We start from the raw sequence: 11830 nt of genomic DNA, 5'->3' as shown, positions 1-11830 counted from the left end.
TGCTCATGTATTTGATAAGACATCAGTATTTACAACATCTGCTCTGCTTGCATCTTTGTTTTATTCTGATGGAACTTACTCCAGGAAGCAGCATGAGATGTGTAGAAAAAACAAGCCAATTAAAAATCTGGAGTCTCATCACCTGTTTATAATTGCAGCTTTATTCCCAAAGATGTGATGCTATTCTCAAGCCTACACCCCTTCTCCTTCCCAACTTTGAAGTTTCCTCATTTGCTCCATTATTTTCACTGCAGTATTACTGATGTGATCATCTGCTTTTTGTAATTAATAAGAATTTTATTTGTGACAAAGAAACTCTAAGATGCAGAGAGAAATGTAACAAGCAGTTGAACAAGTGTTTCATTCACAAAATCTTGTGTTCCTTTCTACACAGAGCTTTAGAAAAAAAACGTTCCCTTAAGAATGTTCTTGTCCTTTGAAGAAGCAAAAGTAATTTACTCCCCAAACTACTTCAGGAAACAGTATTAATGGAGTTGTACTTGAGGAACAGGTTAATGAATAGAAATAACTTCAGTCTCCTGTTGAAACTGTTAGGCAAGTCTGTCTCAGGGAAGGAAGGTGTGTACACAGTGAGGGTGTGCACATAGTGAGCAACTGCAGTTTCACTGCTGGGTGAGAGCTGTTTTTTCTAGGGGGAAAAGACCCCCACAGATATTTGTCAAATTGAGATTCATCATCTTGAATATTAGTAGTTAATTCTGCTGACTCATGCACACACTTAGATTTAACTTTCACAGATACTTACATTTCCTTCTTCCCAATCCCTAAAATGGTGTTTTATAAGAAAATACAGATTGTTCATCTGCCTGTTCTCTTCACCAGTGTGTCTTTTCTTAACAGAATTGATGTAACTCGAAACGACCTCCCCTGGGAATTTATGACAGACCGTCTCCCAACTATTTTATTTTTTCCTCATCAGAGGTAATGTAATTCTTTTCCCTGTGGATTTTTAAATTTCATTGTACTGAGTTACAGTAATTAGCTGGTTACATGTCTTAATGAAGAAAAAAGTCAAACAGTAATCCATTTCCATATATGCATTCTTACTTCATGCATGTTCTAATTCTAAAAAACCCCACCAACAAAACAACAAAATAACCCAGCCAACAGTCACGGATTTCCACCCTTCTCCCTCAAGAACCTTAGCAAATGGTAATTCAGACTACTGGTGCTGTGTAGTTACCACAAAATTTTTAAACCCGTGCCCTAAGTTTTGCAATTCTAAATTCACGTTTTAGTTCAGCACAGAAATAGTTTCATTTATATCAGTTCTGAGTCACCTCAAATTCCAGCTGATCATTTCCCTATTTCCTTTCATAGGTACTCATTTTGTCTTGGTCTCTTTTAAAAAGCAGTTCCAGGCTGTCTCTAGAGTGACAGACTGAATAGTGTAGTAAAATTGTTTTTTTAATGTTCCAATTGGTTTTGTAGAGGTCCCTTACCTCTAGTCATTGTTTTCACTCCTGCTTTTCCTCTCCAGTGTATTTTATATTTTACTGCATGTAGGTAATCAATAAAATTAAGTTCTGATAGTGTTTGTAGTATCCATAGCACTCCCAGAATAGTCATGTATTCCTTTTGGATATAAAGGCATCCCATATTAAGGTTTTCTGTGCAGCAGCTTATCCATTTGCCTTATGAGACAATTTTTGCAAATTAACACTTCTCAATTTCTTTCCACCACATGCTGTTAATATTTGGTTTTGCTATTTGTTTTAAATAGCCTTTTAGCTTCTTTCATACAGACTGTGGTTTAGATCAGTAAGAAAGGAAGATGATGTAGTAAAATATCAGCATGGTGTAATGAGTCAGTTTTGATTTAGTGTAGACTATTTCTTGCCTAAATGATGTCATGATTCATTAAACTTGGATGGGAGCTGATTGTCAGCTGAGAAGCTGCTGATGGTAATTAAAAGAGTAACTTGATGGATCACCAGAAGTCTGCAGGGGAGGGAAAATCATGGTGCTTAGTCTTTGAGAAACAGCTTAATTTTGATGAACAGGAGCCTCACGTGTTTAAAAGCAAACTGCTCCTTGCAATGCCTTTCAGATGCTGGAACACACTAAGCTCCTGTTTCCAGGACAACATCTATAGGGTCAGAGTAGTCATTTCCCAGTAGGTAGCTCTGTAGATCTGGACTTCAATTCTAACAATACATGTAGAATTAGGAACACTTAAATGTTGTCCTTCAACTTCCAACTCTGATCACACCTGCCCAGCAGTAATGCTACCACACGTCCTTCAGGCTCTTAACCCTTGATGCCATGATTGGGATACCTTTTGTTTTTTACCAATCTAGGCAGAGATATTTATGGCACCCAGACTAGAAGACAGGTAAAAGAGTTCACCAGAAGAAAATCTATGTGCTCTTATCTCTATTACCTGAGTTTAGGTTTCTCTTAGCTGCCGTACCAACCACGCTTGATCAAAAAAACCCAAGATGTCAAGTTGGAGTTAAACAGCAGATGCTTAGATAAAATTATCATTGCTTACCTATCTGAATGTTTTACTGTAACTTGTTAATGTCTTTCTAGGAAGGAGCAAAGTGTGAAGTTCCCTGAAGACTTTTCAGTTACCCTTCCCAATCTCCTTAAATTTATTTTACATCACTCAAGTCTTTCTGCATCAGAGCCCTGTACCAAAGAGTGCCGACATAAAGAGTCAGTTCTGCAGCAAGGACACATCTCACACTTGGAGAGAGAAATTCAGAAGCTGAGATCAGAAATCAGTGCCCTCCACCAGGCCCATGACCAGCTGGAAGCCCAGCTTTCTGAAGCTCGGAGGGAGGAACAGAGACTGCAGCAGCAAAAACACACACTGGAAAAGCAGCACAAGACTTTGCAGCTCCACAGTGAGCAGTTACAGGCCACATATGACCAGAAGAATCAAGAATTGTTAGAAATGGCTGAAAAGCTTCAAGAATTAGCTGATGCATCAGAAAACCTCCTTAAAGAGAATGCTTTACTGAGAATTCTGGTAGCATCGAGGGAAGGAAAGCTACAGAGCAGAGATGAACTTAAAGAATCCCTTCAGTCTGAGCAAACACTTTCTGAAGATAATGATATATCACCTTCAGCAGCTACTGCCACGTTAGAGGAAAAAAGGATTGATAATACTGATACCATAGAGACAGAGCACAGTAGTGGAAACAGGACAGAATGATTGCTTACATAAAGTCAAATGTTTGGGTAGGTATTTATGCAAATTTTATTGACATTCATTGTAAATAAAGACTTTTTCCCCCACGTGATCTAGGAAAAAAAAAATCAAATGGAATATTTTTGTATACTTAAACAACTTATTAGATACCCCAATCTTGAGAGAAGAGGAGAATGGAAAACACTTTCTGCACTTTACTATTGCACTAACTTGCAAACACCTATCCATTTAATTTAAAGATGCTGATTTTTAGGGGCAGCAGTGTGAAGCACCTCTGACTAAGGACCAGTTATTTTTCACTGGCTTTCTCTTACAGCTGCTAGAAAAGAAATTAGATCTTTGATTTATACTTTTCCATAATTTCTGAAGTTTGCCCTTTACACTGCATTCTCTTTGCTGAATTAAAATAGAGATACTTCATCTGTGTAATCAGTAAACTTGAATGGACAAAGTCATCCTGCTACAACTGATCTGTTCTAGAACTTCAGCACTTTGTATCACTTTTGTATCCCAGTATTCTGACTGTCCTGAAACCCACAAGAGCCATGTGTGAACTGTTCTCTGCTGAAAACTAAAGAAAGTCTTACTGAATTAATCCTTTTCTCTTTGATTTACAAGAGGTCTGGAATACAGCAATTGAAGTGTACAGATCTGGCTACACGTGCAAGTCTCAGGAGACCAGGATCTTTAAAAAGCATGTGTCAGGTTAAGAACATCTATCAGCTGTACCCCATATGTTGTACTCAAGAGGCAACAGCAGGAGCTTTTTGCTACTGACAGCATTCAATTAAAAAAGAAAAAAAAAAAAAGGGCAAACGTAGCACTAAAAATGCAATTCAAGATCTTAGTGTAGAAGAGAGGACAAGACTTTTTGTCTAGGTCATTATTGTCTTGCATATAGTTAAAGTTCTCAAGCAAGCTTGCTAGACCTTAGTTACTCCATATGTAGAGGTATAAGAAGCAAGTTGAATGCTTCCTCTAGAGCTGAATTAAGGCTAGACAATTAAGTGTTTAAAAATACCAGTATGCAAAGGAGGCCACGTATAAAGTAATAGAAAACAGGCCAGTGGCCTCAAAGCATGTGTGCCTACACTAAGAGTTTAGAACATGTAAGCTGCCCTTAGTTGCTCAGTGTTGTCCCCCATCCTCCCCCCAAACCTCTGAGGTCTAGAACTTCCCATTTAACACATTTTTACAGTACTATAGCTGAACTCTAGCACAGAGCAGGAAATGTATGTTTTTATCTGGAAGGACTGGGCCCTTGGTAGCTAAAAACTTCTACAAACTGACCAGCAATCTCCCTTGCCCCTATTACCAAGGGTAGGAAAGACTGAAGCTTCTCTTGTAGAAGTACAGTTAAATCCAGGGAGTTATCTACTAGATACATTAACTGAATTCTATAGTTGACTGTTTGTGGATTAAAATGCCTTTTTATAACAGGCTGTTAACATACATCCTACCTGCTAAGTACACAAACCAGGGTTCTAGGAAAAATTCATACTGGTTGCACTTAAGCCCATTTTGATAAGGAACCACTTCTGCAGTTTCAGCACACAGCACTACAGAAGAGAAAAGCCTGCTCTACTGCCATTTCAGACTCCTGGAAACCTTCTGGACCATCCCTGAGGATTCAGTATCCATCATTAGTTCCCAGGTGGGAATCCATTAGAATGGCAGTTTCTTTGCAGTAGGCTACATAGAGAACTCAGTTCTAGCAGCCAAAATTTAACCTAGATAGCTGCAGCTAAAGGAAATCCCTTCCTTTCTTGTAGCTCCTGTTTCCTCCCTCAGCATATTACTGAAGGCTTATCCCTTTTCAAATTAAATACTCTGCACTAGTCCAATAAACTGTTAAAAGTAGGACTTCTGACTTTACAGCTGTGCACTCAATCTAGTAGCAGAAGCAAGGTTTAACTGCAGATTTGGTTTTGAAGGTCTGGGATCCCATCCATGGTTGTGGTTCAGGAGACCCCTTGTGTGTTATATACAGTTGCATCATATTATTCCCATATGCTACAGAACACAAAGCAAAAGTTTCTGGTGGCCTATTTACAGTTCACAATTGTAAAACAGTTCACATTACAGTAGTAGCTCCATCAAAATAGGCTCAGCTAAACATTCAAGTAAAAAAAACTGGTAGTAGTCTCTTCACACCAGTATATCCCTGTGCCCATTGCCGGCAATGGACATTATGCCAGGCGAGTCAGCTCCTGTCATAGAGGAATTAGGATACACAGTTGATGCAAAGTGCAACTTTTCAGTGCATGCAGTTGCAAACAAAGCTTATTTAGTTCTCATCAGGGTGTTTTCTGATGAGTGGTGTGCACGTGACCAGGTTCTTCACAGTATAGATTCTTGTGCTGGTTACACACGTCAGTCCATCGACACGTGTTGCTCCAGGTTAGCTGTGAACTTCGGTGCCGTTGGGAGTCAGCTTAGCTTTCCTCTCCACACAGGGTCCTTTAGCAGAGTACTGCACCAGCAGGAAGGGCTCTTTGGTTTCTCCTTCGCCCACAATGCTTTCCTCATCCTCAGACTGGCTGAGTTTCTGCAGCCTGAGGTAGCACCAGCAGCCCAGGATCAGGGCCCCCAGCGCCGCGATGGCGATCAGGATCACGATCACAGTCACCACGCCCGTGGAGGGGCTGTGATCTGTGATAGACATGGCCAGGAGCTCAGACTCTGCACTTTAGGGAGATCCTTCTGTCCTCACTGTCAGTCTTGCTGCATCTTCAGACTCCTGCAGTGGAAAAAATAACCAATGAAGTTGTGCAGTTTCACCATACTCAGCAACATTATATTCAAGGCTGGTATCCTTCACATGGCACGTGACCCGCCTGCATTCACTGCTTTGTGCTGCTCACACTCACAGAATCACGGGATCTTGTTTCAGCTCTTGACATGCCTGTCAAGATAGCACATGGTCCAGCCTACTAAGAGGTAACAATTTTGACTAGAAGATGAGACAAGACATTGGTAAGGTATTTGTGAAGGGATTTGCAATGCTGATGCATTACTGTAAGTCTGTCCATAACACTGGTCTGCTTAGAAGGGCTGAAGGTGATTAATTGTTCATTGAGCTGATAAAAAACCAACAGATGTTGCTTTATATACATTTTTCGTAAGAAGCAGGTAGAGCTATATTTATTGAAGACTAACAAAACAATGGGAAGATGATTATTTTAAGCTCATGCTCCTCTTGAGGGCTTTAAAACAATAAGAGCTAGGTGTTGTGTTAGGACTGCAGCTGAAATTGGAACAGAGACAGCAGGCAGGAAAATGGGAGAGAAGAGCTACAAGACTTCCTTAGTCTGCTGTAGTTTTAGCAGGATAAAAATACATAGGTAATGTCTTTTGCTACTTCCACTTCCAAATTTAAGGGGTCGTGTGAGCCTTGTCTTCAGTGTCAAAGTTATTGTTTACAAAGCTGGTAGCTTCACTTCCTTCCCTTCAACTAGGACATACGACAAAGTCAGTCACTCATTACCTTTTCTTTCCTGTACCCTAGCTCTTTAACAAAGCAGAAACTCAGGGAAGACTTTAGTAGAGACTGAAGCCAGTCCTCCCCAGGAGCATCTCTTACCTCTGTACTGCTGTAAAAATGAGGTTAGGGCTCAACACTGCAATGTCAGGTACAACAGGAGGTTCTAAGGTCAGATGCAAGTGCACATCTGCATTTCACCTGACCTGTACCCACTGACTGGCAGTGGAGTAACAGCTTCCAGCTGCTCTAAGTGCCAGTCTGTTGAGGGTAACATTTTTCCAGGAAAAGCTCTTCCTCACTCTTGCTGTTGCAGTCTCTCACTCACTGCAGCATCTTCATCCAAACCTCTCAGGAAAAGCCAGTCTTACCCAACCTTGAGCCAGAACCATTAGTTTGTGGTGTTACCCACTGCACTAGAAGCCTCACCAGCGTTTCAACATGAGTCAAGGCAATTACAGTGCAGTACCTTTACTAAGAGAGCTCAAGCTAGAGACTAAGTTTGTTCCCTGCTGTCTCATGGAATGATAGACCCATGTGCATCACCATGTCAGCAAGGACACCTCCACTACAGACAAGTTTAGCATATGTCACTAGGGTCCAGTGTCACATACTCTGGTTACATTTCCAGCCCTGTAAACTACAGCAGTCAATAGCTTGCAGTGTACCTGATACAACCAGCCAAGTTCTGCAGACCCAATTTTGCCTAAGTAATAAAATCAAAACTGACCACACCGCACCCCCACAGCAGAGCTGTGCCCACTGCAACCAGAGAAGTGTATGATTTGTCATAATCACCTTGCTGCTGCAGTGCTTATTCAACACAGAGTGATCAGCTGAGGGTGATTAAGAGTGACTTTCATGTAGTTCATTTTCCTCGGGGCATGTCTGAACAGCAGCACTGTTTGATGAAGCCAAAACAGTACAGCATCAGCAGAAAAGAGAGTTTACTTTGTTTCCCATGCAGGCACTGCATGGCCACATTAAGGCCTCTTCTGCAGCTTCCACCTTTGTTAGCAGCAAACCTACTGTTTCTCTATAGCAGTTTGGTGCAGCACGTTATGTTACACAGTTACTGTCATCTAGAAAATAGCTTTTAAAAGTGGAAACTAGCATTGCAAACGCTACCCCTCTGCCAGTCTTTGAGTGACTAGACAGCATCAGCTATATAAATGATGAAACTTTGCACATCACCATCCTCTGTGTCACCAGGATCTTTAGGCAGTCTCGGTTCAGGATGCATGAGACTGATTTATACTTACTGAACAATTTTTAGTCCAAATTTGAGTGCAACACAGCAACTTACAGATTCCTCTTAAAGATCTTTCTTGGCCAAACCCATAGGTTTTTAACCTTTAAGGTTCCAACTGTTTTTTGTTTGATTAAAAACTCAATTTCACTTCTCAGTGAGATAAAGTGTAGACATCATTCCTTCTCTGCAGGCATATCCTTCTCTTCCCACTCAAGGACTTTACAGTCAGCACCCTTTATAAAGTCATGTTTTAAGCATCTTTACAGATTTCCAATGGCACAAACAACTAGTTAATAGGGCATGACAGTAGCTCTGAATTGCTGGAAAGCTACAGTGTTGTTGATAGCTCACACTGCTCTTTCTGGCTTTAGGTCACTGAAGCTCTCCTGCAGCCTTAGTGCTATCCTTGGCACAGAATATTTGCATGTTGTAACTACACTAGTAAGAACTTCCAGAGAGGCCTTTGGTTTCTGTGTTGTTTTCTAGACACGGAACTCCAACCCTGCTACTCTTTCCACCAGCAACTGACTGAAATTCAGATTAAGCTGTCTCCATAGTCTGCTTCTTGATAGGAGAAACGTTGCACTCTGCAGAATCCCCTTAAACTTATCCAGAGGAGATAAACAGTTTTCAGACTCACTTTCTCCTTAAAGCCTACCTGAGCTAAAACCCATGAGTGTACCAGGAGCAGCACTGACTTCCCTTATCACTTTTACTGTAAGATATTACAAGCTGTAAATTCCTCATCTTCAGAGGGATTGCCAGCACCATCCATGTGTACTTGGTGGCACTTGTAGTGCTCTGTCCCTTCCCAGCACACTTGCTATCCAAACAAGCACCTAAGCATATTTACTCATTAGCCAGATTAGTCAGATTCACTGCTGTGAACTCCAAATAGCCTATTTCAGTTCTGATACCAATCAAGCAGTGAAAACATCAGCTAGAAACCATTTTTCCATAAATAACTGCTTCTTTTCTCTTTTTGCTTAATAACCAGCTTCTATTCAGAAATTTCACTTGTGAAGTTTTATTATCCAATTCAGACGCTGTAACTAAAGGACAAACAGGCAGCTTAAATTGCAGAAGGCTGTTAGGGGACAAATGCAATGCAAGGCTGGCATTAGTTTCTAACCCAGGTTTTTCATTATTCCAGGCATTGTGCTGCTAAGTTCACTAATGTTAATGCCTGCAGGCATGTTTCTAACAAGAAATACTCGTACTGTTCAAGGCAAAGCTGTAGGAAGAGGCTTCAGATCTGCTATAGTTCACCCAAATATACCAAAGTCCTCATCAAGCAGTTATGTTCAAGGTGCAAATATTAAGTCTTTGGGCTTTAATTTTTTTGAGGGGGAGAGGTGAGGAGGTGGGAGCTGTTTTATTACAGTATTCCACCTTAAGTAAGTTGAATGGGGCAAGGCAAAGGAAATGAGAATAAAACTACCAGAGTGACCTTCAGCTTAAGAAATTAAAAAAAAAAAAAAAAAAAGGCTGCTTAGTTGGAAAGCCTCCATGTTAAGAGACAGAAAAACAACAGCTTGTAATCAACACACTTCTAATAGTGAACAATGGTTTCTCCTGTATGTGCCAGTAAGATTGCTTTTGAGGAATGCTGCATACTCATCACAATAGTATCCTTATTGCCAAGGGAAGACAAGGGGAAAACCCACTGGGGAAATCTGAGCTGTACTTCTACCACTGGCACACAAGTGTTTACAGCACCCACACCATCCAGCCACAGAAAGCGAGGCCTTTACAGTATAGGAGTGCTCAGACTTCACCACTTCCAAATAAAAAAAGTGGGATCACTTTTTTATTCTTCATTAACTCCAGCTTATACCACCTCTTTCTGATAATGCCAAGTTACCTTGCACAAGCTGGGGCTCGGCCAGAGGCTATTTTAGAAGCAGGGAGCTCTTTAGTAGGTGCTTTCAGTGCAAATCATCTTTTCCCAACCCTTATTATACTTCTGATGAGGAATAAAAAAAGCAGGGAAGGCAGCTAAAAAAGTCTTTTCTGTGGCTAATCAGTTGTAGACAGTATTCCAAGAATGTGGCATTCAAGCAACTGCTAGAAAAAAACAGATACCTAACAGTGTTAACTGAACAGCAGTTCCCACATGAAGTGTAGTAGTACCTTAGACTTAATCAAGACTCACTTTCAAAGCTTTACACCAGAAGTTAGCATTTTACAGAAGACAGTAAGATGGAGAGATGAGAGAGCAGCAATCTAAGATGTTCCTGAGACACAATGACAGTTTCAAGAGCAGACAGACCTCAGCAGCACAGCAAGTGGAGTAGGTTTGTGCTGTAACTGCCTGTCAGGCAAGTCAGCCAGTTAATGCAGAACTAGAAACAGGCTTCTCGTGTTAAAACCACATTTGCTCCAGAGGCAATTGCATGGCTGGGAAAACATCTGTCAGCCTGCAGATTTGTATCTGTCAGTGTCACATCCACACGGAGCTCTAATGGAAGGTCTGTCCTGACACGATAACAGAGTCACTTCCGACATTCCATTACCAGCAGTAATGTGCTGTACACATCCCGTGGCATGGTGTAGTTCTGATATATTAGAAAACTGCTGAGATACCAACTTTGTTTGCTGATAAAAACCCACCATTTTTCTATTTACGTTCAAAGTAGTTCTCCAAATGCGTGGGTTTTTTTTTTATTATGGGCTCTGTCTAACAGCAACTAGACAGCACCCATACGTTTCTGACAGTCAGGCACTTGTTATACTCAGCTCAAGTCTTCAGACAGCAAGTGCCCCAGAAGTTAATCACGTACCTGCAACAAGCAGCTCAGGAGCTCAGGGTAGGAGCTGTCTATACAGTTTCAGAATCACCTTATTAGAAAAGTGAAGGTCACACTGCTTTTGGATCTTGTCTGGCAAGTCTTCCTCCTCGCTCCTCCCCTGTGGAGAAGGATCACATTGGTCTCCAGCTGCTCCGCATCTCGAGTCCCTTTCACTCTTGGCTTTCCCATTACATAATCGCGTCTAAACATCAGCTTTTGCTACAGGCGGTCAGGGAAAGATCCCTTACTACTTCACCTACCTGCTAATCAAGGCAAGAGTTTCACAAGTGGTTTAGAGTTCTTTAGGTCTATTCAAAAGCAGCATCTACTGTCAGATGCAGATGTCTGCACCTGCATTCGTGTCGGGAAAAGGAACAGCGCGAGCCGGCACGGTACACTGCAGATGCTCAGAGCGAGCAACGAGATTCAGCCTGAACAATTTGCGCTGCCGTGAGCTCCACGATTATCCACCTAAGGGTCAGTCCAGACCGCAGCACGTACCCAGCTCCTCGCAGGGAGCGAGCAGGGACGAGCCTCCCCGGCCGAGAGGAGCCCGGCGCCCACCGCGAGCTGCCGCTGCCGAGCCGTGAGGCATCGCCTTGTGACTGCAGCGCGGCCGCACAGCGCCGAGCCCGGGGGCCAAGCCAAGCACGGGCGGCCGGGCCGGGGGAGCCCCGAGCCGCCCCCGGGGCCCACGCGGGGCCTGCGGGGCGCTCGGAGCGCGGCGGGGCCGGGCGGGGACCCGCCCGCGGACACAAAGAGCGGGCAGGGGCGGCTCAGGCCCCGCTGGGGAAACGCGGGCGGCCCCTGCCCGCCTCACCGACCCCCGCCCCGGCTCACGGCACGGCGGGTCCGCCCGAGCCCCGCACGGCGCCCGGCCCAGCCCAGCCCAGCCCAGCCCAGCCCAGCCCAGCCGAGCCTACCCCCGCACCCCCCCCTCCGCTCGCCCCGCAGTCACGGTCCCGCACGGGCCCCGCGCACCCACCGGCCTCGCCGCGGCAGCTCCTTCCCCGCCCGTGCCGCCGCCTTTTACCGGGGAACGGGCGGCGCCGAGCGCGGCCCGGGCAGCAACAGCTGACGGCGGGGCCCGCTCGGCCCGGCCCTCCCTCCGTGACAGCGCCGGG

The 11830-nt window shown here is 43.5% G+C and overlaps 2 protein-coding genes across 7 annotated transcripts in view; one reads left to right on the top strand and one right to left on the bottom strand.

The window, feature by feature from the left end:
* Window positions 1-4099, top strand: part of TXNDC11 (thioredoxin domain containing 11) — a 27977-nt gene extending 23878 nt beyond the window's left edge. For all 5 annotated transcript variants that reach the window (XM_032704505.1, XM_032704510.1, XM_032704508.1 and 2 more), the window contains 2 exons: window positions 862-942; window positions 2557-4099. In XM_032704505.1, coding sequence (XP_032560396.1) covers window positions 862-942; window positions 2557-3184 — 709 coding nt within the window. In that variant the 3' untranslated portion in view covers window positions 3185-4099. The remainder of the gene's footprint in view (window positions 1-861; window positions 943-2556) is intronic.
* SNN (stannin) lies at window positions 3199-11830 on the bottom strand. 2 transcript variants are annotated; one of them, XM_032704515.1, is made up of 3 exons: window positions 11692-11830; window positions 10698-10824; window positions 3199-5921 (listed from the first exon to the last, which is right to left on the bottom strand). In XM_032704515.1, exon 3 carries the CDS (start codon window positions 5844-5846, stop codon window positions 5583-5585), a length of 264 nt encoding a protein of 87 aa, XP_032560406.1. In that variant the 5' UTR covers window positions 5847-5921; window positions 10698-10824; window positions 11692-11830; the 3' UTR covers window positions 3199-5582. The 2 variants fall into 2 exon arrangements, with proteins under 2 accessions (XP_032560406.1, XP_032560407.1); XM_032704516.1 differs by lacking the exon at window positions 11692-11830 and adding an exon at window positions 10967-11264.

This window comes from Chiroxiphia lanceolata, chromosome 16 (genome assembly GCF_009829145.1).
Source record: "Chiroxiphia lanceolata isolate bChiLan1 chromosome 16, bChiLan1.pri, whole genome shotgun sequence".
In the NCBI taxonomy this organism is placed as follows: Eukaryota; Metazoa; Chordata; class Aves; order Passeriformes; family Pipridae; genus Chiroxiphia; species Chiroxiphia lanceolata.
This window is presented reverse-complemented; position numbering and strand designations above follow the sequence as displayed.